The sequence below is a fragment of the Sapajus apella genome, unplaced genomic scaffold, assembly GCF_009761245.1.
Source record: "Sapajus apella isolate SASKATOON/1434 unplaced genomic scaffold, GSC_monkey_1.0 scaffold102, whole genome shotgun sequence".
Lineage (NCBI taxonomy): Eukaryota > Metazoa > Chordata > Mammalia > Primates > Cebidae > Sapajus > Sapajus apella.
Window position 1 is genome coordinate 3,878,425 of NW_022437042.1, and position 24,862 is coordinate 3,903,286.

Sequence of the window (24,862 nt, forward strand, 5' to 3'; positions counted from 1 at the left end):
TGTGTGTGTGTGTGTGTGTGTGTGTGTGTGTGTGTGGTGTGTGTGTGTTGGAGAGAGAGAGTGCGCGCGCGAGCTGGGAGTAAGGGAGAGTCTGGTACTGCTGGGCTCCGGATTCGGACCAAGTCCTTGGCCTCATTTGTACCCCCTTGTAAATAACTACGCCCTTAAAAATGGAAAAGTAAATTCTTATACTGAATATGCAAAACCATGGAGGAAACGGATCTTTCCACTTTCAAGGAGCTAACACTTTCTGGGGACCCTACGGTGAACGACTTTTGTTGACACTGAGTCTTCTGCGGGCAGTGGGGAGATTATAGAGGGGGTTCAATTTTCTCCCTGCCCCCTCCACTCGAGATGTTCTTGCAAATTCATCGCAGAAGACCTGAGCCGACTGATGGCAGGAACTGCGGGACAGAGGGATTTTGCAGAATGAAGTATGTTGGAAAGAGGGAATTCGTTTTGATTGAAGTGGATCTGAGGCGAATTTTAAAAGATTAGGTGGGATCAAGATTTGACAATCCCCTCCTGCTCTCCAGGGCTCCAAATTAATTTCTCCGCCCAGTGAAATCATAGGGCTTGGGAAGGTGCCTAACAGTTGATGGGGACTGGGTTTGTTTTTTGTTTGTAACTACCAAAAAGCAGCTTCTAGAGGCAGCCAAGCTGGTGCCCGAAGGTAGCTGTACCCCAGTTTCTATAAGGAAAGGTGTCGAAGGGTGCCCTTCCCCCTCCATTCCGCCCTGAGAGGAAAAGCGCGACTTCAGAAGATGCGCGGGCTCGCGCTGGGTGTTTCTTTCTCGCGCTCTCACTCCTGCCCCTTACTCCCTTTTCACTCTCACGCACATTTTGTGCATTTGGAACGGAGTAAGAATCAAATTCAAAGAATGTTGATCCTGCGGCTGCAGAGGGCAGGGCTGGGCTGTCTTGAGTGATTCCTCAGGAATTCCCCTCCCTTCATCCCCCCTTTCTTCTCCCCCCCGCCCATCCCCCAGAGTTGCGCAACCCCCCCACCCGTCAGCGAGATACAAGTCAGGCCCCCTCCCAACTGCATCTCTAAATTTCCCAGCAGCTTCTATAGAGCTGGGAGGGGGCGAGTACCCTGATTCTTCTAATTATCATTAGTAGTGAGCTTTCAGAAGTGGCGAGGACTTTGCAAAGAGGGAGTGTCGGATGGAAAGCGAAGGCGCAGGTTGCAAGGAAGTGTTTTGATCCTCAGAGAGCTGGGATTTACCATCGCCTGCAAGTCTGTAGACACACGCACACAAACACGCACACACCCGCACTCCGGGGCAGGGAGACTCCGACGAAAGCTTGGCGCTTCAATCTCCGCACGTCGCCCCCGCCACAGCCAGGCCGCTCTCTTGGGACTCTGGTCCACCACCCAGACACTGGGGCGTGAAGACCACCCCACCTATGCCCCATTTCCCGCTCTCTGGCTTTTGTGGCGGCCAGGGAGTTCTCAGTCCTGAGACCAGCGCTCTCACCCACTGCTGCCGCTGCCCGAAGGAAGGGCCGCTAGACTTACCCATGGAATCGGGCAGGGACATGTCGCTGGCCCGCTGCTGAGTCAGGGACTGATGCATGGTGAAAATTGCCCGGTTGCCCCAGTCTCCGAAGCTGCTTCAAGCGCCCCCGGCTCTGGGCGCCCCGCAGAGCATCCTACTCTGCGATTGCCTCTCTCGGTCCCTCCGAGAGCTGAAAGACTGCCTCTGGTTGCGAGCTGCAGCCCAAGTGCCGCCTCCCCCTCCCTTCCCCTCTTCTCTCTCCCTCCTCTTCTGCCTCCCTCTGCTTCGGGAGGCAGCAGCATTGGCGGTCCGTGCAGCCGCGTGCGCTTGCGCAAGACCCCCCCTCCTCCCTCCCCTTCAGTCTCCCCATCCTAGTTATCCACCTCCCAGCCTCCCAAGCCAGACAGGGAGCAGTTTTAGCCCCTTGGGGCCAGGGCTGCGCAGAGAAAGCGGGGGCGGCTTCAGTCTGAAGCCAACCAGCCTTCTCTGTAGTTGGACAGGGTCTTGGGTAATTATCCTGTTCTAGGATTTATAACTGGGGAGGGGGACAGAGTCAGAGGTTCAGAGCTGAGGAACAGACACACACACACACACACACACACACACACACACACTCTTGAGCAGGTCTGGCCTTAATACTTCCAGAATGACATAATGGAGCTGGAGATGATCCAGAGAAGGGCCACTCTATAATCAAAGGGATGCTGGGGGTTGGGGGGGGGCTGACATATGAAGATAGATTAAACAAATGCAGACTCCTTAGTCTAGAACGATGAAGGCTGGGAAGGGATGTGACCAGAGTGAATAAAATTATGCAGAGACGGAGAGAAGGAGCACAGCCTTATTCACCAGATCTGAGAATTCTAGAACCAACAGCCCCCAATCTTTAGCTAGAAGGCTCAGCTAAAGTATAACTCTGCACCAGAACCCCAGTTCATACTGTTCAAGTGCTTTCATATCAAGGATCACATTTTCTCATCATAGCAGCCGTGCAAGGGAGGAAGAGCAGTTATCGATAACCCTATTATGCAGGGGAGGAAACTGAGTCTGAGAGAAGGGAAGAAAATGTCCTGTGCCCCACTCAGCTAGTAGGTGGCAGAAGTGAGAGCTAGAACCTAGATCTGTCTGACTCCAAAATCAGTGTTCTTGCTATGGTGGCTGAAAAGGACCATTATTCTCTACAGCAATTGGAATACCTAAGGAATTAATTAGCTCCAAAAGGTGCAACAAGATGAAAATGCAAGTAGCTTTAGAAAGAGTGAAAGTAAAGTCATGGCTGACAGATCCACTGTGGATTACTAAGGGAAACTGGTGATGAGGAGGGAATGTCACTGATCTTGGAAGACAGCCAAGTTATTCTCCCACCTCTGTTGGACACCATTAGGATATCGGGCTTGAAGCACCTTGTGGTTGGCTCAGAAGGCGTTTCAAATGTTCTCAAAACAACTGCAGAACAGGATGAGGCCTCCCTGGAGTGCCCCCAAGACATCTGTCTGGTGGCCAGGGGAGGTGGAGGGTGAGGAAGGAGGTAACAGTGGGCTCCACCTCCCTCTGGAAATGGCCCTGGAAGCCTGGCATATCTAAGGGAATATACCTGTTTGGGCATGCCCATTCTGTCCCATCGAGGAGCTCCCAGGCCCTGCTTGCCAGGTCTCCTTTCAACCACCTCCCCCTGACGATTGCTGCAATCCTCTCTCCATGTCCCCACTAAAAACCCAAACCAAATCAAATATAAAACTCTCCTAAGAGTCAATGGGATGAAGAAGAGTACTTGGCTCTTTCCAGGTCTGCCTTGCTAATCTACTGTAAAGCTTTGTTTTTCTTATCTGGGAAAGGGGGTCCTTGCCTTTTCCCATCTTCTGAAGGAAGAATAGGTGTTTCTTGAAGGTTAAAAAGGAAGCCCTTTGTAAAGAACTTGGGCACCCCAGGGGCCAGGTTGAATGCTGTGTCAGGTATTATTAGCAGTCTTACACTATAAATGTGGTTTAGAAATCTATGTTATATGTCCTAGATAGAGACAAGATGCCTACTATTGTAGATGTGGGTGTCTTAAGCACGCTTAGCTTATGTGTCAGAGTCTCCATAAGCTTCACAAAGACAGAGAGAAATCCTGTATTTATACTTCTGCAATGATTGTCTTTGAGTCCTGTTTACTTATCTCTTTCTTCTCCCATTCTAAATATCTACTACTTAACGTGGAGAACTCCTGCATCCAGCACTGATTTCTCAGGAGTGCTTCCTAATTAACATATTTTGTTTCTGTGAAAGTAGCCTGAAAGAAAAGAAGTTTTTTTATACAGGCTCTAAAGACTATTTAACACCTTCTTTAGAGATGCCTGGCTCCCTATAGCAACCACACAGCGAGAGATCCCTAAAGAAGCCAAATGGAAACTTGTTACCATGCTGGTTTTGATGGACAGATCGAGGCCTTTACAATTCAGAGAGAAACACAATACCACCAAATGACGCAGAGGGCATATGTAATTTGTCCTTTATAATCTCAGACACGAACTAGTGAGGTACCTTTAAGGGGAGTGAGCTTTGCTTTCTCAACATCTGTATTCCTGAATTCTGCATGAAAGTGAACATTTTTTTTTTAAGTACTAGAGGAGCTGGCTATTTAAAAGAACTGCATATGGCATATTTCTTTTGTGCTGTCTCTTGGGGTGCCTTATGGGACTTGGAGCACAGCATGCACTCAGTCAAGTTAAAAATGACTTTGAGACCAGTAGCAGTGACAATAGGAGCAGCTGCAGCAGCTCGGAGAGTAGTAGCAGTCTGCTCTCCAGAGATGGTTTATTTGTTTGGAGAGACGACGGGAAAAGGGGAGGGACTAGAATGGGAACTAGAGGGAAAAAACCCTACATTTTAACAAAGCCCAGTATAGAGACCTCTTTTCCTCCCAAAGAAGTTTATTTTAACTCATAAAATAAAGGAAATATACCTGTTTGGGCATGACCATTCTGTGCCATTGAGGAGCTCCCAGTCTCTGCTTGCCAGGTCGATTAAAAAGCAAGAGGCAGTGTTTCCTGGGCTCCATTCTAATTTTCCTCATGTCAAAGCACAAGTGGAGTTTACACATAAATAGGTTTATAATAAAACTTACCAATAGGCAAGCCACCTAGATGAAGAAACAGGTCTTTCATGGAAGTGAAGGCTACTGTAAAACTACTGGTTAGCTTTTGATAAAAGCTAAATTATTAAAATGCTTTAAAATAAATCATTTTCATTGCAAGTTTAATCAAGCATACAGTGTTGCCTTAGGTTGCAAACTGCTTTATAGCATCAGGAAATGTTTACCAATGGGACCGCAGCCAACTTCTCTCCATCTTCTTCAAACCAATGGTGAGCACCCTCCCCAGAAGCCTTCAGACCACTAGAAAAATGCCAGATGGTGCTCTGTGTCTAACACATTCTCCCTGGGAAGAGCCATAGCATTCAATCATCTCCTTATTTTGCTGACCAATTTGACTATTTAAATTACATAGTACCTTCCTGATTCCAAATCTGGGAATGTGGGCTAGAGAAATCATGTTTATACGTATGTACATACATCCATGCATATTTAAATTGGTTGCCATACAGGTATTCACAAGTGCACATAATATACACATCCCAGCCAGTATCTCTGTGCTCTGGTTATCACCATCCAACTCTCATTTTCCAGACTTTGGTTGACCAAGGACAGAGAGAAGCTTCAGAATAATAAAGCACCTCTAAGAGTCCAAACATCCCTAATTGAGGTTGTGCTATGCCCACCAGACTACCTTAGGTCAATGCATAGTACTCAGTGCCTGCACCACAAACAGCTGAATCTTCATTGATGAAAACCATTGTTAATGGTATTATTTCACTCATAAAGCTTGCCCGATTCTCATTGCCAGCTGATCTTTTTCTTTGGGTACCAGGAAAATAACCATAGCACCAGGGAACAGCATTGGTACTTGTCTTTATTTGGCTATTAATTTATTGCTATTTTGTAACCTTTGTTAGTTATCAAACACTATATCATAAATGTTTTCCAATATCAGTAAAAAAAACCTTTGATAAAACGATTTAAAATAAATGGAACATCATTTACTTACCATTTCACTGTTATTAAATATTTTAGAGATTGCCAGTTTTTTAACATTGTAAATAATGCAATGAACAAAACCTTTGCATCTTTTTAACCATAAGATACAATACCACCATGGAATTATTGGTTCAAAAGTTTCAAACATTTATGTTTAATTAAACATTTTTTATAAACACACGTGCAATAAAATGTACACACCAATGTATTTGCGCACACACACACACACACACACACACACACACACCCTTGTAAACCATCACCCAGATTAAGATATTAAACCTTTCTAACATCCGAGATGGCTCTCTTGAGCCGCCTTCCCAGTGAGTAACCCTCCCAGAGGTAACCACTATTCTGATTTTTATCATCAAGTCAGAATATTTTTAAGGCTTTGAAAATGTATTGCCAAATTGTCGTCTCAAATACTTGTAGCAAAGCACATTCCCACCATCAGCATGCTAAAGTGTCTGGGTCCCCACGCCCTCTTGATTTTACCTTGAAAAGATGTTTAACACTGAAGACACACCTAATTGCAATCAGCTACAGGAAGGGCCAGTCAAGAAGCTGAAGTTCAGTCGGGCACAAGGCATCCAGAGGGAACCACAGATCTAGGAGGCAGAGGCCTAGGGCAGTACCAGAGCAGACAGCACTGTCACAGCCCACAAGTACAGTCACGTGTCACATAATGATATTTTGGTCAACAATGGAACACAGATATGAAAGTGTTCCCATAAGATTATAATGGAGATGAAAAACACCTATCACCTAGTGACATCATAGTGCAATGTGTTACTCACGAGTTTGTGGCGATGCTGATGTAAATAAACCCACTGTGCACTGTGCTGACGATCACATAATAAAAGTGTAGCATATACAATTAGGTACAATCCATAATACTTGATAATGATAATCAATGACTATGTTACTGGTTTATGTATTTCCTATACTATGCATTTTATCATTATTATAGAGTATACTCCTTCTACTGAAATATTTTTTAAAAGTTAACTGTAAAACAGCCTCATGCAGGTCCTTTGGGAGGTATTGCAGAAAAAGGCATTGTTGTCATAGGAGATGACAACTCCATGTGTGTTATTGGCCCCAAAGACCTTCCAGTGGAACAAGATGTGGAGGTAGAAGACAGTGATACTGATGATCCTGACCCTGTGTAGGCCTGGGCTAATATGTGTGTGTTTTGTCTTTGTTCTTAACAAAAAAATGTGAAAAGTAAAGAAAAAAGTTAAAATAGAAAAAACCATATGGAATAAGGATGTAAAGAAAGGAAATATTTTGTACAGTTGTACAGGGTATGTTTAAAAGTGTTATGGCCTGGCGCGGTGGCTCACGCCTGTAATCCCAGCACTTTGGGAGGCTAAGACAGGCAGATCACGAGGTCAGGAGATCAAGACCATCCTGGTTAACATGGTGAAACCCCATCTCTACTAAAATACAAAAAATTAGCTGGGCATGGTGGCGCACCCCTGTAGTCTCAGCTACTTGGGAGGCTGAGGCAGGAACTCTCTTGAACCTGGAAGGCGATGGTTGCAGTGAGCAGAGATAGAGCCACTGCACTCCAGTCTGGTGACAGAGCAAGACTCTGTCTCAAAAAAAAAAGTGTTATTACAAGAGTCAAAAATTGAAAAGTTTATAGTAAGCTAAGATTAATTTGTTGAAGAAAGAGGAGTCTTTTAAAATAAATGTGGTGTAGCCTAAGTGTACAGTGTTTATAAAGTGTATAATAGTATACAGTAATGTCCTAGCCTTCACATTCCCTCACAATAGGACACAATACTACCATGATTGTATTGAGTTACTTACTGGCTCACCGAGAGGAACTTCCAGTCCTTCAAGCTCCATTCATGGTAAGTGCCCTATACAGGTGTGCCATTTTTTATCTTTTATGCTGCATTTTTACTTTACCTTTTCTATGTTTAACTATGCTTTGAAACACAAATACTGACTATTGTATTGCAATAGTATTCAGCACAGTCACGTGCTGTACACTTTTGTAGTCTAGGTGAGATAGGCTATGCCTTATAGTTTACCTGTGTAGGAGGATGTACTATCTAGGTTTACCTTATAGCCTAGCTGTGCAGTAGGACACTCTAGGTTTGTGTGAGTACACTCCATGATGTTTGCACAAGGACAAAATCACCTAATGACACATTTCTCAGAAGGTGTCCCTGTCATTAAGCGATGCATGACTATACCTTAGAAACTTCCAATTGCTCAGTTGTTTTCATTGTCATATTCATTATTGTTCTCTGTTGCAAATACTCAAAAGTCTTTCTTATATTTAGCCTTTACAGCTTCTATAATGATCACTTAATTATATCTGGTCTATAGTTGGCATTTGAATACTTGTTGAACATATTTTATTTCTTTTTATCTATTGCTTTATTCCACTTACTAAATAAGACACGATACAGTAAAAGTTCTCAAAACTGCAGAGGCACTTGATGCAGCAAATTACTCCTGCTCCACAATTCTACTCACCACAGACAACAACACTTTACAGGTTGGAATGCATTTTTCCATGTTTTTTCTCCATGCATATTTTTACCTTTATTTTGAGAGTTAAGTACTCTAAAAAGTATTTAAGAGGTAAACTTGCTAAATAATGAAATAACACATATTTTTATTAAGCATTGTAAGTTGCATTTAATAGCTTTCAAATACACCACATCAAAGTCCATCTTCAATCAGTCAAACCCAATAGTAGTTCCTTCTTGCATAATAAAACTCCCTCCAACAAACATTATGATACCTACTTAGCTATCATGGGCAGGGAATGGAAACTACATCTCCTTTCTGATCACTATTGTGGAAGGAAGAGCATCAGGAGAATTACATAAAAATGAATATAAAGAAATGATTCTGATTTAAAAGTACATTGTTTGGAAGCATTAACAAAATCATAAAAATGATTCAGGTATACATACTTCTACTGAATTCTTGATAGGAAAGTTCTGTAAACAGTCCATTTCCTGCTACAGAAAGGAGGTAGTTTATTTTTAAGATTAGTCTTTGTTTTCCACAGAATTTGACATATTCCTAATTTGAAGATCTAAAACAGCAACAGAGAACCATAATGCATGAAGCAATGAATACACTAGGGACATTGTGATGTTCAATAAGGCTAGATAAATTTTTTTGAATTTTAGAATAAACATAACAGAAGTTAATAACCACAAATGTTAAGGTTAGAGTGAGATCAGTCTATGAGAAGCATAATTAACATTTTATACTGCAAACTATTTACTGAAGACAAACATCCATACAGAAAAATTCACCATATGTATTACTTTCAAAACAGGGGAAAGGGAGAGGAGATGAGTAGCCTTAAGCCCATAGGAACTGGGTTGGGGGTCATTTGTGGAACCTCACTATTTAAATGCTATGTTTTACCTGCCAGTGATAACAGTTGGTAGGGATAGTAGAATAGGATTTGGTTAAGCTGTATTGGCCATTTTCTTCCTTTAATTAATGACAGAGCTCACTATATCCTTTTCCCTTATCCCCATCAAAAAAACATTTATAAAACACCTAATTAGATGTGGCGTTGTCACAGGCGGGGTTGTGTGTGTCCAACTGCTTGGTTCAGGTTTGCACTGAAGAGGAATTGTGTGTTCAGTTGTTCTTAGGAATCAATAAATTTGCTACCAGTTCAAACTGCTCCACAGAGCCTTTAAAAATGTTTACACTCTGTGACCCAGTAATTCTACTTCTGGGAATCTGTCCTAAGGAAAGAGAAATCTGGACTAAGATTTATGTGCAGCAATGTCCATGGCAATGTTATTTATAAGCTAAAAAAAGGAAGAAAACCCTGAACTGACCAAAATTAGGAGAACGATGAGCTAGATGATACCACAACTAAATGATTCCATATGTTATACAGCTATTAAAATTGTGTTTCATACATTTAAGGACAAAGAAATACATGAAATAATGAGTGCAAAAGTAGGCTAAGAACTACATGTATAGTTTGATCCCATTTTGCTTAAAATTGTACATATATGCAGAGAAAAATGACTAGAAACTCAAATATTCACTGTAATTATCTCTGAGTAGTGAAATTACAGGAGATGGCTTTCTTTTTTATACTTTTCTATATCTTTCAAATATATTCAATGAGCATGTATTATTAAAAAGCACAAACCGCTCCAAATTCTATTTTACAAGCGAATTAAGTAAATAGGTGAATGTTTAATAAATTGTGCTGTATCTGTACTGCAGCATGGGCCTGGGCCAGACCCACCTACTTTGGTTTGACATCTCTCTCTCTCTCTCTCTCTCTTTCTCTGTCTCTCTCTCTCTCTCTCTCACACACACACATACACACCCCACTTCTGTTGGTCTTTCTTGTCTGAGTGCTAGTTTCAGGCAACATGTCACCTCTCTCAAGGGAATTTGTACTTGTCTTTCATTGTATGACTAAGGCTTGTTGGTGCTGGCAGGTGAGCAAGTACTTTTTCTGGTCTGGCTTTGTCAATGCCCCTAAAATTACACCGGTAGGGGGCTGTCTACTCTGTAGATTGCCTGGAAGGAGCAGCTTTCTGGGTAACTGATCTGTCTAGGAAGATAGATAGAAAGAACTCTGCTTAGGTGGGCGGAGAGGAGGAAATTTGGAGGTAAAACAGAATTGAGAGGAATAAAAATCAGCAACTGTACTTATTAGAGAGGATTCCTTTGGTAAGGCTGTATTTTATTGTGTTACTGTGTATAAAAAACATGGTTCAATTGGACCTGTAAGAAGTTCTATTGAAGGTGAAATGCACCTAAATCCATTCCTGCACAAATCTGCTCAGGAACCTGGAATCCTGCTATAACAAGAAGGGGGCTATTCAATAAATACTACTGTCCTTTAACAAACACCCAACATTGCAAAAGTAAAATACGCACACAGATTTCAAACAATACAAAATTGAATAAAATAAAAAGTGAAATTCTTTCCCTCCCCAATGTCACTCTTCAGAGGTAACCTCTATTCTGATGTATATTTTCCCAAGATTTTCCACTTTTCCTATGTATATACAAGTATATGCATACACACACAATTACACACATAGTGAACAAAAAATGGAAGCAAAGTATAAATATTATTCTGCAACTTACTTTTTAAGAAATCCAATACTATTTCATAAATACATTTTCCATGTCAGTATATGTAAGTTTGCCTCATGTTTTTTAAGCTGCTGCCTAACATTCCATTGTGTGAACATTTCAACTTACTTGAGGAACCCCCATGGGTGGACATTTACTTTAGTTCCAGTTTTTTATAGTTATAAGCAATGTTGCAATAAACTTCCCTGTACATATACCATGGAATCAATTTAAAGGAAAATCTTCTTTCTATCAGCTGTGCATTACCTAACCATTTGCAATTAGTTTCCTGGGCTCTGGAGAACAGTTTTTAATGGCTATGTCAAATGTTCTGTAGAGTCCCAAATGGTCCAAGGCATCCCTTCCAATTAAGTTGGAGTCTACTACACACTGCATTTTAAATTACATTATGCTTTAAGGACAGGGCACTATCTTACATTATTGATACACTGTTATAATGTTCTGTCTTGTTCCTTATTCCCTAGACTTGAATGGGCATCGCCTGAAGAGAGTGGACAGTCAGAGGCAGCTGGCACGCTTCACCAAGGGTAATCCAACTCAGCCCAACACAAATATGTGATTGTCCCTCCTCCAATTACATCCAGCATCTCTTCACCACTTCTGGCAGGAAGGCACAGCTAGGGATAAGGCACTTTATTTGCCACCTACCAGCTTGGGGGAAAGGAAGGGGGGAACACTTACACTAACATCTGAATTGGCGAAGGAGACCAGGCTGCCTTCAGCCCCTCTCTCATCCTGTCTGCCTCCCCTTACCCAGGTGCTCATTGTCTCCAACATATCCTCTGGATGTTTGCACGCCTTTTCTCTGACATCCTACTTGGACATGACCTCCTTAGCCATTGCCTGCACCCCCCATCAAAACACATCTCTTTTTAGAACTCTCAGCTGACAGTGTTCATTGTGTTAGCATGATAGAAAGCATTTAAGACTTGGCATCAAATGACCATTTTCCATACCTATGTTTTTGACCAAGTCAATTAATCTCTTTGAGGCTCCATTCTGACATCTGTAAAATGGGGATTATAGTATTATTTTCTTCACAGAGTGGATGTAAAAATGAAATAACATATTAGAAAGTACATTGAGAGCAAGAAAAAGTGCTCTGAGATTGTAAGGTGCCATTATTACCTATGAATTTTTTTCTTCCAGGTAAGCCAGTTTTATTTTGTTTTGTTTAAACAAGGGCTTTCTGAAGACTACAATGTTTTCCCTGAGAGAAGTCCTTATTACAGTGAAAATGTCAGGCAATTCGAGCAGGCCAGTGGGGAAGCTATTTTGAGGTGGGAAAACTCTTGCAGACCTTCAAATCCACTTATGTAGGGGGCTGCTGGTATCACCAAGATAGAAGTCTGACCAGAGTCCTCCAGGTAAAAATATCAGAAAGGTCTGTGGCACTATTTGCTCTCTTCAGGGGGAGAAATGTCGGGTGGAGGGGGGTGAGGACAGCGTGGATTTCTGTGGGCTGGCCTGAGGATCTGTCCTCCCTAGGGAGATGTGTTCTAGCAACTGTTTGGTGTATTTTTAAAGGTCAGAGACGCTTTGGCTCTATAGGATGGAGTGGCTGTGACACCTGATTAATGTCTGTGCAGTACTTTCCAGAATGAAATTTAATCAGCAGAATGATTGCAGCAAGCAGCTGCCTGGAGGAAAATGATCCTGTTCTAATGGTGGCTTGTTTGATATGTTGGCATTGTAGTGGGACACGCAAATATTAGTCCAGCCCAGGGGCCCAAACTAGGATACTGGATCAACCAGTAAGGAAATGCAACAAACAGCAGCACCTACTCTATTGTTCTATGTAAGGTCATCACTGTCAGATTGTTAGATTGTCAATTCTTTCCCACTTCAAGGACCTTACAGTCAGCTTTCCTCCCACCCCCAGGGTCTTCTTTGTCAGCTCTTTTAGACCCCTCCTATCATTAGCCATTCCCTGAGTTTCTTCAGATCCATCATTCCCACCCTGGTTTCAAGGCCTTCACTGACAGCTTCCTCCTAATACACTCACACATGCACAAGTGCATGCATACATTTCTCCTCTACCTCCTTGGGTGTTCTCAAGACTTAAAAGAAATGAAAAATGACCTCTCCTCACAAAATGACTGGATTCTCCTGATCTAATTAACCCTTCTTGGCCTATTTTTCCCATTAGAAGCACAGAGGTTGTTACACTGCCTTGCAAAAATTCTGTAGTCAGTATTATACTCCCTAACATATAGGAAATACAGTGGAGACCTATATGACTGCCATATCCTATCACTCAAATGATACTGGGTACATTTAATTTAAGCTGAGTATGCTAAGCTTTCCTCACAGGATCTGTGGTATAAGATGTTTCCCAGGAGTAGAGAAAATCTGGATGAGATAGTTATGATTTATTGCAGGAATTTGTTTCCCTAGTTTGAAAAACTGCTACCAAATCCCTCCAGAGTGTACCCTAGAATTACCAGAGACCTGACTCAGGATGGTGGCAGGGCTTGGAACTATTAAGGCTACAGTTTCCAGTGGAAGGAGTAGCTCTCAGGACCAAAAGGAACCCAAATGGATAGGGCCATAATAAACCTCTCTAAATTCAAAGAAAGGATAGAGTAGTCTACTGCTCTGTGGGCAGTTGAGAGTGCTTCAAGATTCCTAGGCTTTGCCTGTGGTTCCACCTCTGGGCTAAGGACACCATCAAGAAAGTAAAACAACCCACAGGATTGGAGAAAAAAAATTTAAAACCATATATCTATATATTTGATAAGAAACTCTCTGTCTTTCATATATATATATATATAATATGTTATAAACATATATAATATACGAATATAATAAATCAGAGATTAACTTACAGTAGGAATTGACTCATATGATTATGGAGGCTAGAGGTTTCATGATTTGCCATCTGCAAGCTGGAGACCCAGTGGAAAACCAGAAAAGCTAGTGGTACAATTCAGTCAGAACCTGAAGGCCAAAGACCAGAAACACTGATGTTGAGTGCAGAAGACTCTCTGATCAAACAGAGAGTGAATTTCCCATTCCTTCACCTATTTGTTCTATGTGGGCCCTCAGCGGATTGAATGATGCTCCCCACATGGGTGACGGAAATCTTCTTTACTTAGGCTACTGATTAAAATGCTAATCTCTTCCAGAAATACTCTTTCACAGACACACCCAAAAGTTTTACCAACTATCTGGGCATCCCTTAGCCCGTTCAAGTTGCCAGATAAAAATTAACCATCATGCTAGGAAAATGCAAATCAAAGCCATGAGATACACTCATGAATGTATAGTAAGGAAATGCAACAAACAGCAGCACTCCCCCCATGGTTCTGCATAAGGTCATCACTATCATGAATATAATAAACGATAATAACAAATGCTGGAGCAGATGTGGAGAAATTAGACCTCTTATACATTGCTGGGTGGAATGTAAAATGGTTAGAGCCACTTGGTAAAACTGGCAGTTCTTCATAATGTTAATTATGAAGTTAAGATATTTCATAGATATTCCACTCTTAGGTATATGTGCAAGGGAATTGAAAACATAGGTCCACACAAAAACTTATAAATGCATGTTCATCGTAGCATTATTCATATTCACACACAACACCACACACACACACACACACACACACACACACACACGTCTCCTGTTGGTTGGAGAACCCTAATATACCTAGTGACTAATGATATTGAGCATCCCTTCATTTGCTTATTGGTCATTTGTGGAGAACTGTCTATTCAGGCTGTTTATTCATCTTTTAATTGGGTTATTTGTCCTTTTGTGATTAAGGCTGTAACTGTTTTGAATGTATTCTAGATACAAGTCTGTTATCAGATACATGATTTTCAAAATTTTTCTCCCGTTGTCAGTTTTTACTTTGTTGGCGGTGTCGTTTTAAGAATGGAAGTTTTAAAATTTGATAAAGTTCAAGTATCTATTTTTCTTTTGTCACTTGTGCTTTTGGTGTCATGTCTAAAAAGCCATTGCTTAATCCAAAAACCACAAAGATTGTGCTTATGTTTTCTTTTAAAATTTTTCTAGATTTAACTTACACTTAGGTCTTTGATTCATTTTTTGCTAATGTATGTATGTGGTATGAAGTAGGGGTCCAACTTCATTCTTTTGATGTGCATATTCAGTTGTTTCAGCACCATTTGTTGAAAACACTTTTTTTTCTCTCCATTGAATGACCTTAGCATACTTGTCAAAAATCAGTTAACCGTAAGTGTGACTTTTATTTCTTGATTCTCAATTACATTCTATTGGTCTATATGTCTATCCTTATGCAGGTACCATGCACTCTTGATTATCGTTACTTTGTCGTAAGCGTTGAAATTGGTTAAGCGTGAGGCCTCTGCCTTGTTCTTTTTCAAGACTGCTTTTGGGCGGGCACGGTGGCCCATGCCTGTAATTCCAGCACTTTGAGAGGCCGAGGCAGGCAGATCGCTTGAGCTCAGGAGTTGGAGACCAGCCTGGGCAATATGGTGAAACCCTGTCTCTACCAAAAATAAAAAATAAATAACAGATTTTTAAAAATTAGCCGGATGTGGTATCAGGAGCCTGTAGTCCCAGCTACTCAGGAGGCTGAGGTGAGAGGGTCGCCTGAGCCCAGGAGGTGGAAGTTGAGTGAGCCGAGATCACACCACTGCACTCCAGCCTGGGTGACAGAGTGAGACCCCTCTCAAAAAAAAAATAATAAAAATAAAAGATTCTAGGTCCCTTATATTTCCATTTTGTCAATTTCTGCAAAAGAAAAACAAAAAGGCAGCTGAGATTTTAATAGGAGTTGCCTTGAGTCTATATATCAGTTTAGAGGGTATTGCCACCTTCACAATATTAAGTCTTCCAATATATTAAAATGGGATGATGTTCCATTTAGTTAAGTCTGTATTTTCTTTCAATAATGTTATGTAGTGCACTGACAAGTGTACAAGTATTGCAATTCTTTTGTTAAATTTATTCCCAAATACTTTACTTTTCTTTTTTTGCGATGAAGTTTCGCTCTGTTGGCCAGGCTGTAGTGCAGTGGCGTGATCTCGGCTCCCTGCAACCTCCAACTCCTGGTTTCAAGCAATTATCCTGCCTCAGCCTCCTGAGTAGCTGAGATTACAGGTGCACACAACCATGCCCAGATAATTTTTGTATTTTTTGTAGAGACAGGGTTTTGCCATGTTGGCCAGGCTGGTCTCGAACTCCTGACCTCAGGTGATCCGCCTGCCTCAGTCTCCTAAAGTGCTGGGATTACAGGTGTAAGCCACTGCACCCAGCCTACTCTTTTTTTTAATGCTATTATAAATGCACTTATTTTATTACTTTCATTTTTCATTTTTATTTTTCAGACAGTTCATTGTAAGTATATAGGAATGCAGTTGATTTTTGTCTATCTTTTATCATGGGACTTTATTGAACTGATTTATTAGCTTTAATAGTTCTTTGTGATTTCTATAGGATTTTCTACATACAAGGTTGTGTCACTTGCAAAGAGAGATAGTTTTCCTTCTTCCTTTGCAATCTGGATGCCTTTTACTTATTTTTCTTGCTTAATTACACTGGCTAGGACCTCTGGTACAATCTTGAATAGAAGCAGTGATGAGAGTGGACATCCTTGTCTTGTTTCTAATATTGGGGAGAAAGTTTTTAGTCTTTCATCATTAAGTATGATGCTAGCTGTGGAATTTTTGTAGATTCCCTTTATCAGGTTAAGGAAGTACCGATCTCTTTTTAGTTTGTTGAGTGTTTTTGTTGTTAAAGGTTGTTGGGTTCTTTCTTCTATTAATATGTTGCATTGCAATGGTTGATTTTTATATGCTGAACTAGCCTTTCACTTCCTGTGATAAATTCCACTTGGTGATGAGGTATAATCCTTTTGGTACATTGTTGGATTCTTTTGCTAATATTTTCTTGAGGATTTTAGTGAATATATTTTAAAGGAATGGATATTGGTCTATAGTTTTGTTTTGATGGCTTTTCTGGTTTTGGTATCAGAGTAATACTGAGCTCACGGAATGAATTGGGAAGTATTCCCTTCTCTTGTATTTTTTGAAAGCATTTGACAAGACTTGGTGTTAACTATTCTTTTATTCTTCTTTAAATGCTTGGTAGAATTCACCAGTGGAGCTATCCGATCTTGGGCTTTTTGTTTTTGGTGGGAATACCTGATTACTGATTCAATCACTTTATTTGTATAGTTCTATTCAGACTTTCTATTTCTCCTTGAGCTGGTTTTGGCAACTGTGTCTTTCTAGAAATTTGTCTGTTTCATCTAGATTATCTAATTTGTTGGCATACAATTATTCATAGTATTCTCATACATATTTTAAAATTTCTATGATGTCAGTGGTAATGTCTCCTCTTCTATTCCTGATTATATTATTTCAAGTGTTTTCTCTTTATTTCTGTGTCAGCCTAGCTAAAAATTTATTAATTTTGTTGATCTTTCCAAAATATCAGCTTCAGTTTTAATGATTTTCTCTATTGTTTTTATCCTCTATTTCATTTTTTCCTTTGTAATCTTTATTATTTCCTTTCTTTTTGCTTTGGATTTAGTTTGCTCTTTTTTTTTCAGTTTCTTAAGGTTGAAGCTTGGGTAATTGATTTGAGGTCATTATTCTTTTTCAACGTAGGCATTAATAGCTATACATTTCCCCATAAGCAATGCTTTGGTTCCATCCCATATATTTTGTATGTTGTGTTTTTGTTTTCATTCATCTCAAAATATTGTCTAATTTTCCATGTAATTTCTTCCTTGAGACATTTTTTAGGAGTTTGTTGTTGAATTTTCACATATTTGTGAATATCCCAAATTTCCTTCTGTAATTGACTTCTAATTTTATTCCATAGTGAACAAAGAACATACTTTGTATGCTTTCAACCTTCTTAAATATATTGAGACTCAATTTGTGGCTTAGTACATGGTCTAATCTGGAGAATGTTCCATGTGCACTTGAGAAGAATGTGTATTTTGCTGTTATGGGGTGGAGTGTTCTGAATATGTCTGTTAGATCTCGTTGGTTTATATTGTTGGTCAAGTCTTCTGTTGTCTTGTTGATCTACTGTCTGTGGGCTGTATGCAACCCAGTAAGGCTTTGAGTGCACCCCAACACAAATTTGTCAACTTTCTTAAAACATTATGAGATGTTTTTTTCAATTTTTTTTTTAGCTCATCAGCTATTGTTAGTGTTAGTGTATTTTGTGTGTGGCCCAAGACAACTCTTCTTTTTCCAGTGTGGCCCAGGGAAGCCAAATGATTGACTATTCCTGGTCTAATTATTATATCCACTAGATAAAGTTGGGTATAAAAGTCTTTAATCATTATTGCTGAATTGTCTATTTCTTCCTGCAGTTCTTTCAGTTTTTGCTTCATATATATTGGGAGTCTGTTTTCAGGTGTGTAGATGTTTATAATTGTTATATCTTTCTGAATTACTCGCCATTTTATCATTATAAAATGTCCTTCTTTGTCTCTAGTAACAATTCTTGTCTTAAAGTCTATTTTGTCTGGCATTAGTATATTTTCTTCAACTCACTTTTGGTTACTGCATTAGTCCATTCTCACGCTGCTGTGAAGGAATACTCAAGACTGGGTAATTTATAAGAAAAAAGAGGTCTAATTGACTCACAGTTCACATGTGGGGGGAGGCCTCAGGAAACTTTCAATCATGGCAGAAGGCAACTCTTTACAGGGTGACAGGAGAGAAAAGTGCTGAGCAAAGGGGGAAAAATCCCTTATAAAACTCTCAGATCTTGTGAGAACTCCCTCATTATCACAAGAACAGTATGGGGGTAACCGCCCCCATGATTCAATTACCTCCCACCAATTCCCTCCCACAATACTTGGGGATTATGGAAACCAAAATTCAAGATGAGATTTGGGTGGAGATACAGCCAAACCATATCGGTTACTGTTTGCAAGGTATGTCTTTTTCCATCTTTTTATATTCAAATTAATTTTGTCTTTAAATCTAAGTCATGTCCCTTATACATAGCATATAACTGGATCATTTTTAATTCATTCTTTCAATCTCTTCTTTTTTTATTGTATTGCTTAATCTATTTAAATTTAATATAACTAACAAAAGGTAGGATTTGTGTCTGCGATTTTGCAATTTGTTCTCTATATGGCATGTCTTTTTTGTTTATTATTTCCTTCACTACTGCCTTATTTTGTATTAAATGGATAGTTTCTAACCTATCATTTTAATTACCATGTTGTTTCTTTTGCCAATTTCTTGGTGGCTTCCCTGGGGATTGCAATTAACATATTAAGTTGGAAAAACTAGTTGAAATGAATACTAACTTAATTTCAATATTGTACAAGAATGTTTTTCCAATATAGCTCCATTCCATCCCTACTCCTATGTGTTGTTACTGTCATACAAATCCCATCTTTATACATTGTATATGTATCAACACATATTTGTCATGATGCAATTGTCTTTATTTTATTTATTATTATTATTATTTTTGAAACAGGCCTTGCTCTGTCTCCCAGACTGGAGTACAGTGGCATGATCTCAGCTCACTTTAACCTCCGCCTCCCAGGTTCAAGCTATCCTCCTGCCTCAGCCTCCCTAGTAGCTATGACTACAGGTATGCACCACCATGCCCAGCTAATTTTTGTATTTTTAGTAGAGATGAGGTTTCACCATGTTGGCCAGGCTGGTCTCAAACTCCTGACTTCAGGTGATCCACCCTCCTTGGCCTCCCAAAATGCTGGGATTACAGGCATGAGCCACCACTCCTGGTCGCAGTTGTCTTTTAAATCAAAAAAGATAAAAAGAAATGTGTTATGAGGCCTAAAATTAATATTGTGTGATGACTTGACATGGCAAAATTGGCCTAACTGCAAATTCTCCTTCCCTTTCTGTTTCCACAGATAAGGTCTTCTAGCCAGGCAACACTCCTTATGATGGGGACCAGGCACAGTTCCTGCTTAACCCTGAGTAGTAACAAAGATTTTCTCATTGACCAAACTCTATTCAGGCTCAGGCTCCTCTGAACTCTTTTTCAACTAGGCCTAACTTTTAGACTTCCATGTGCATCTCTGCATTGTCCAATTTTAGCAAGAATCCATGAAGTCAGTTTGACCAGAATCTCTCACCCTTGATATCTGATCCCTCCATATCTAATCAGGTTCTTCATCCTCCACCATCCCCCAGGCAATGATGTTTCATCACCCTAGCTTGCCTTCAGGAAGCAGCCTGCTAGGTTGGTTTAATCAGAATTCTCCCTGGCCTGGTGCAGTGGCTCACGCCTGTAATCTCAGCACTTTAGGAGGCTGAGGTGGGAGGAGTACTTGAGGCCAGGAGTTCGAGACCATCCTGGGCAACATAGCAAGACCTTACAGTCACATTCTGAGGTACTAGGAGTTAGGACTTCAACATACACATTTTGAGGTGACACAGTTCAGCGCATATCACTTCTATTTTCAGAGCCTCAATTTCTGTGTGTTCAATAAAGCTGTTTTCTCATTCATTTCAAAAAATAAATAAATAAATAAATAAATAATTCTCCTTTACCCCTGATGCTTCCTCTTAGTAATTTGCCATCCACTGACCCCCACCCTGCTCCTTGTCTGTAAATTCCAATTTTCCCATCCTGTATTGGAATTTAAGCCCAATCTCTCCCTCATACCACAACATCACATTGCAGTGGTCCCTACACCTATCACCATGCTCCTGAATAAAATATTTCTTACCATCTTCAACCAGTGTAATTTAACAATTTTTTTAAAGAGTAGTGGGCTTTAGTTCCCTGACAGCCCATAGATTTATTTAAACTAGCCAATCACATCCTTCCTCAGGAACCAAAGGCTACCCACCCTCTTGCTACAATAGAGCCTGCCTCTCACAGCCCATGGTTGTTCACTGTTTCAGAGTGCAAACCTCTTGTGGCTCTATGTATTATGTGGTGTCCTTCTCCCCCAGGGTGTAAGTATATTTGACTAATAAACTACTGTCAATCTCATCTGGCCAGTATTGGGTGGTGTGTTTTCAGCTATACCCATAACCCTACCATGGGATCCCTCCCTCCCCAATGGGGTGGAGGGGAAGGGATCAAAACAATTGGTGTCATGAATGGGATGGACCAACAATAACCAAGTACACCTGGTCAGCTTTAATTAACTGCTTATGGCTAGTTAACTGGTTTCATGATATGCTAAGTACTGCCTGGAACAGAATTGCCAATTGCTGGTGGACTTGTGCTTTGGCTTGCATGGCACTATGTTGTCTTTGCCAGGTATCACCATCTCTTTTCACTCTAAATGCTATAATCCTCAAGACAAGAGCTTTTGTTTGTTGACTGTACCCTTGGCATGATGTGCCACTCAGTTTGGTCTGTGTTGGGCAGATAGTCCCTGAGGCTTCTGCCTGTGAAGGCGACAACACAGCATCCTAATCAGCTGACACCCGAGTCCCACTTACCAAAGGCAGGGCTGGAGCTCTCTGGTCACTGTGTATAGCCTAGTTACCATCACTGGCTGCTTGAGGCAGCCATGAAACTTTGTTTGTGATTGTGTACTCCCAAGATGGCCTTTGTAGAGTTTGTGGAAAAGAAGAAGACCACCACCCTGGGGAGAATTACGCATGGCATTTTGGTTGCCTAATAGTCATTGTTGTTAAGGCAACTGTAGCATCCTTGCTTCTCTCCTGTGATGCTGCTTCCATTACTGCTGTTGTATATGCTCTCCTGACCTCCAAAGGTATTGAGGTGTACATCCATGGCCACACATTGATTATTTAAAAATGGGAAGGAGCATTTTGTACTCAATTGCTCTTCCAATGCATAATCCCTAGCCAATGTACCTGGGATTCATTTAGTGCTGCTGCTACCAGCACGTGAAACGGCTAATCTTGTGACAGCAGGACTTGATAGATTACATCCAAGACACAGACAAAATTATCTTACTGGATGTGGAGCTCAACCCTGGAAAGATTGACTGGCATTCTCTTGAACAGGAGGCCACCACCTATGAGTCAGGCCCCAGGAACCCAAACCTGTCCCATAACCATCAAGAAGGGCTGCATCACGGTGATTTTGCAGACAGAAACTGAAAGCAGCAACTTTATGTGACTATAACTCTAAATTATTATGAAGGAATTTTTTTTGAGACAAGGTCTCACTCTGTCATCCAGGCTGGATTATAGTGGCGCAGACATAGCTCACTGTAATCTCATATTCCCACACTCAAGCAACTCTCCCACCTCAGCCTCCTGAGTGGTTAAGACTACGGGCACACTCCACCACACCTGGCTATTTTTTTTAAGAGATGGCGGTCTTTTTATGTTATGTAGGCTGGTCTCAATCTCCTGGCCTCCAGTGATCCTCACGTCTCAACCTCCCAAAATGCTGGGATTACAGGCATGAGCCACTGTTCCTGGCCTATGATGAGGGGATTTTTACAGAGGAAAAAGCTTGGACAAAAAGGAAGCCTGTGTGGGAGAAAGGGTGGGGCTGTAGCAGAATTGTGGGCACAGTGCTCTTCTGCTATGCCACTCTCCTGCTTGTGCTTACATTGCAACAAAGAGCTCAAATTTCAGGCTTGCAGGAAAAAAATTAAATTGAAAGAGAGGTCCACAATTTGACACAATTGGATATTATTGACAAAATAATTTTCACAGCAAAAAGATAAAAAGGCACTGATTGGCTTTTGTGCCTCTACAAAATAGGTTCCGAATTAACATCAACATTTGCTGAAAAAAAAGAAAAAAGAAACAAAAAAGAAAAGAACAATTTAAAAAATTGCTGAAATGCACCAATTGGCAGGCCTTCATGGACTTAATCAATACTGAGGCTCAAATTACAGTTATACCTGGGGACTCATTATATTTAAACAAGGTCCCCCCTAAAATCTTAAGGGAGTTACAGAATATGAAATAGAAAACACATAAGTATGCCTCACTTTAACCATCAGAATTATTATTTTGTCTAAATTCCTCATGGTCACAGTACCCATTATTCTAAAATATACTGTGGTAGCCAAGGTTACTCTGACCCAGGAGAAATAAAGTTAAATTAAGCCTTTCACACTTAAAAACTTGCTAAACTAAATAAGATGCCATGGATCCCCCCCAGTTAAAATAGTTACTATGGCTCAATGTAACTTAAAACAGGGCCTCAAGGATTAAAACTTATTATTTAAGACCTAATTAGTGAAGGAGTGATTACCCCCACTGCTTCCTATTTAGCATCTCAATTTGCCCTGTCCTTAAACCTGGAATGAATGAATGGGGTCTCACAGTGGGTAACTATAACCTCAATGCTATGGTCTCATCCGCTAAGGCCCTCATACCCAATATTCAGTATTATTGGAATTTCTGACTCATCCAATAGGCAGTTGGTAAATATTCATCCTATTTTAGATTTGGATAACATACTCTGTTCAGTGTGTATTTCAGTAGCCTCTCAATTACATTTGTCTTCACCACCTAAAGGACACAATACACTTTTGCCAGGCCTTGCCTGGCACATAAGCTTTGCAGGCCAGATCCCAACTGCACTCACCTTTCTCTAGGGGCACACGTATGACCAGGTATGACATTACATTGATGACATCCAAGGAGATTCATTTGACACATTTGTTAAGGACTTACAAATACAAAGGAGCTCACAAAACGGGGATAGGGCATTGTTCCACACATAGAGCAAAGCCCTGCCACCTCTATTAAATTTCAGAACATCATTTGGTAAGCTGAAGGCTACTCTATTCCTGACATTGTTGAGAAAAAACTATTGATCCTTTTAGCACCCACAATGTTAATAAGTCCATCTTTTAGTACTTTTGGGGATCTGGAAGCAACATATTCCTCAGGTATAAATTTAATTAATTTCACTGATGCTGTTATTTGCAAATCAGCCCACCTTGAATGGATACTTCTCCAACAAAAAGCTCTAGAATCTGTCCAAATTCAAATCAACAGGCACTCCTGTTAGTGTCCTCAGAGTCTCATTCACCGTAGAAGCTTCAGCAACCTCCTCTTATACCTCCTGGGGTCTTTGGACCACTTATGACAAACATAAGCTGTCCATAGGCTTCTGGTGCAAGAAACTGCATTGCCCTTCTCAGCCCTGCACTATATACTATTAGGGCAGCAATTGCTGGCCACATACTGAGTTCTCCTGAAAATCTAGGCTCTTGCAGCCCCTGTACCTGTAATCTTCTATACCCAGCTACTCATTATGCCTTGGTTATGGAAGCAGAACCTTACAAGCACAGCACAGCTACTGAGGCCTCTTTGCTACAGAATGGTCCAAACCTGGTCACTCTAGTAAATCTTACAGGAGGGACTGGCCTCCCCTACCCTCAGTCACTTGCTCGATGCCATAATGCTGGAGGAAGTCAACCCTCTCCTAGGCCCTTGGCTACCTGGAGATACTTTTTAGGATCAACTGAGTGATCAGCAATAAAAATTCATACACTTTACGGGTGGTATCTTGCTATCATACATGATGGAGTTAAGCAAAATGGTGCTGCTTTTCATCCCTTAACCAGAATGTCCCTGAAAAGAATGGGACCCAAGAGTTAGCACAATTAGCCACACTTCAGGCAGTCATCTTAACATTGAATATGCTGGCCAAAAAATGGTCCCATCTACACATTTTTGCAAACTCTTGGTCCATTGCCTAAAAGTTGCCTCCTTTCGGGTAAAGAACTCTGGGAATCTCTTGCCTCATAGATACCCAAACTATAAATCAAGGTCACATACAACTCTACATATACTAAGGCCACAGTACATGGCTTTACCAGGATACTTCTTATCCCCTTTAGAATTTCAGACATTTCTGATATTGGCAAAGGCCCTCACCAGAGTACACAATGCTGAGCTCTTGAATAAAGCATTCAATGGAACTTCCACCACCCCTATAGGTCCTAGGCAGCTGGTTTAATTGGAAGCCTAATGGGTTCTTAAGATAACTCTTATTTAAATTGCAAAGTGACAAACGGACCCCCCCCCCCACTGGGTGTCACTGTTGCCACAGACATTGATTAGTCTAAATTCATGTCCCCTGGACACATGCCTTCCCTGTACCAATGCCACACAGGTCCCTCAAATACCTTTATTGGCCATAAAGGGAGATACATCTAATGTTAATGTATTTTTGATGACCAACTTATCATGTGTCCATCTTTCTCCTAATCAAGTGCCTACTTTGCTTCCTAGGAATGCACTGCTTCTA

At 40.8% G+C, this 24,862-nt stretch overlaps 2 protein-coding genes across 3 annotated transcripts in view; one reads left to right on the plus strand and one right to left on the minus strand.

Moving 5' to 3' along the window:
• TMEM255A (transmembrane protein 255A) overlaps positions 1-1,825 on the minus strand; it is a 50,709-nt gene extending 48,884 nt beyond the window's left edge. For both annotated transcript variants that reach the window (XM_032258402.1, XM_032258400.1), the window contains exon 1: positions 1,523-1,825. In XM_032258402.1, the coding sequence (XP_032114293.1) occupies positions 1,523-1,580 (58 nt within the window). In that variant the 5' untranslated portion in view covers positions 1,581-1,825. The remainder of the gene's footprint in view (positions 1-1,522) is intronic.
• Positions 1-24,862, plus strand: part of ATP1B4 (ATPase Na+/K+ transporting family member beta 4) — a 93,246-nt gene that overhangs the window by 523 nt on the left and 67,861 nt on the right. The window lies entirely within an intron of this gene.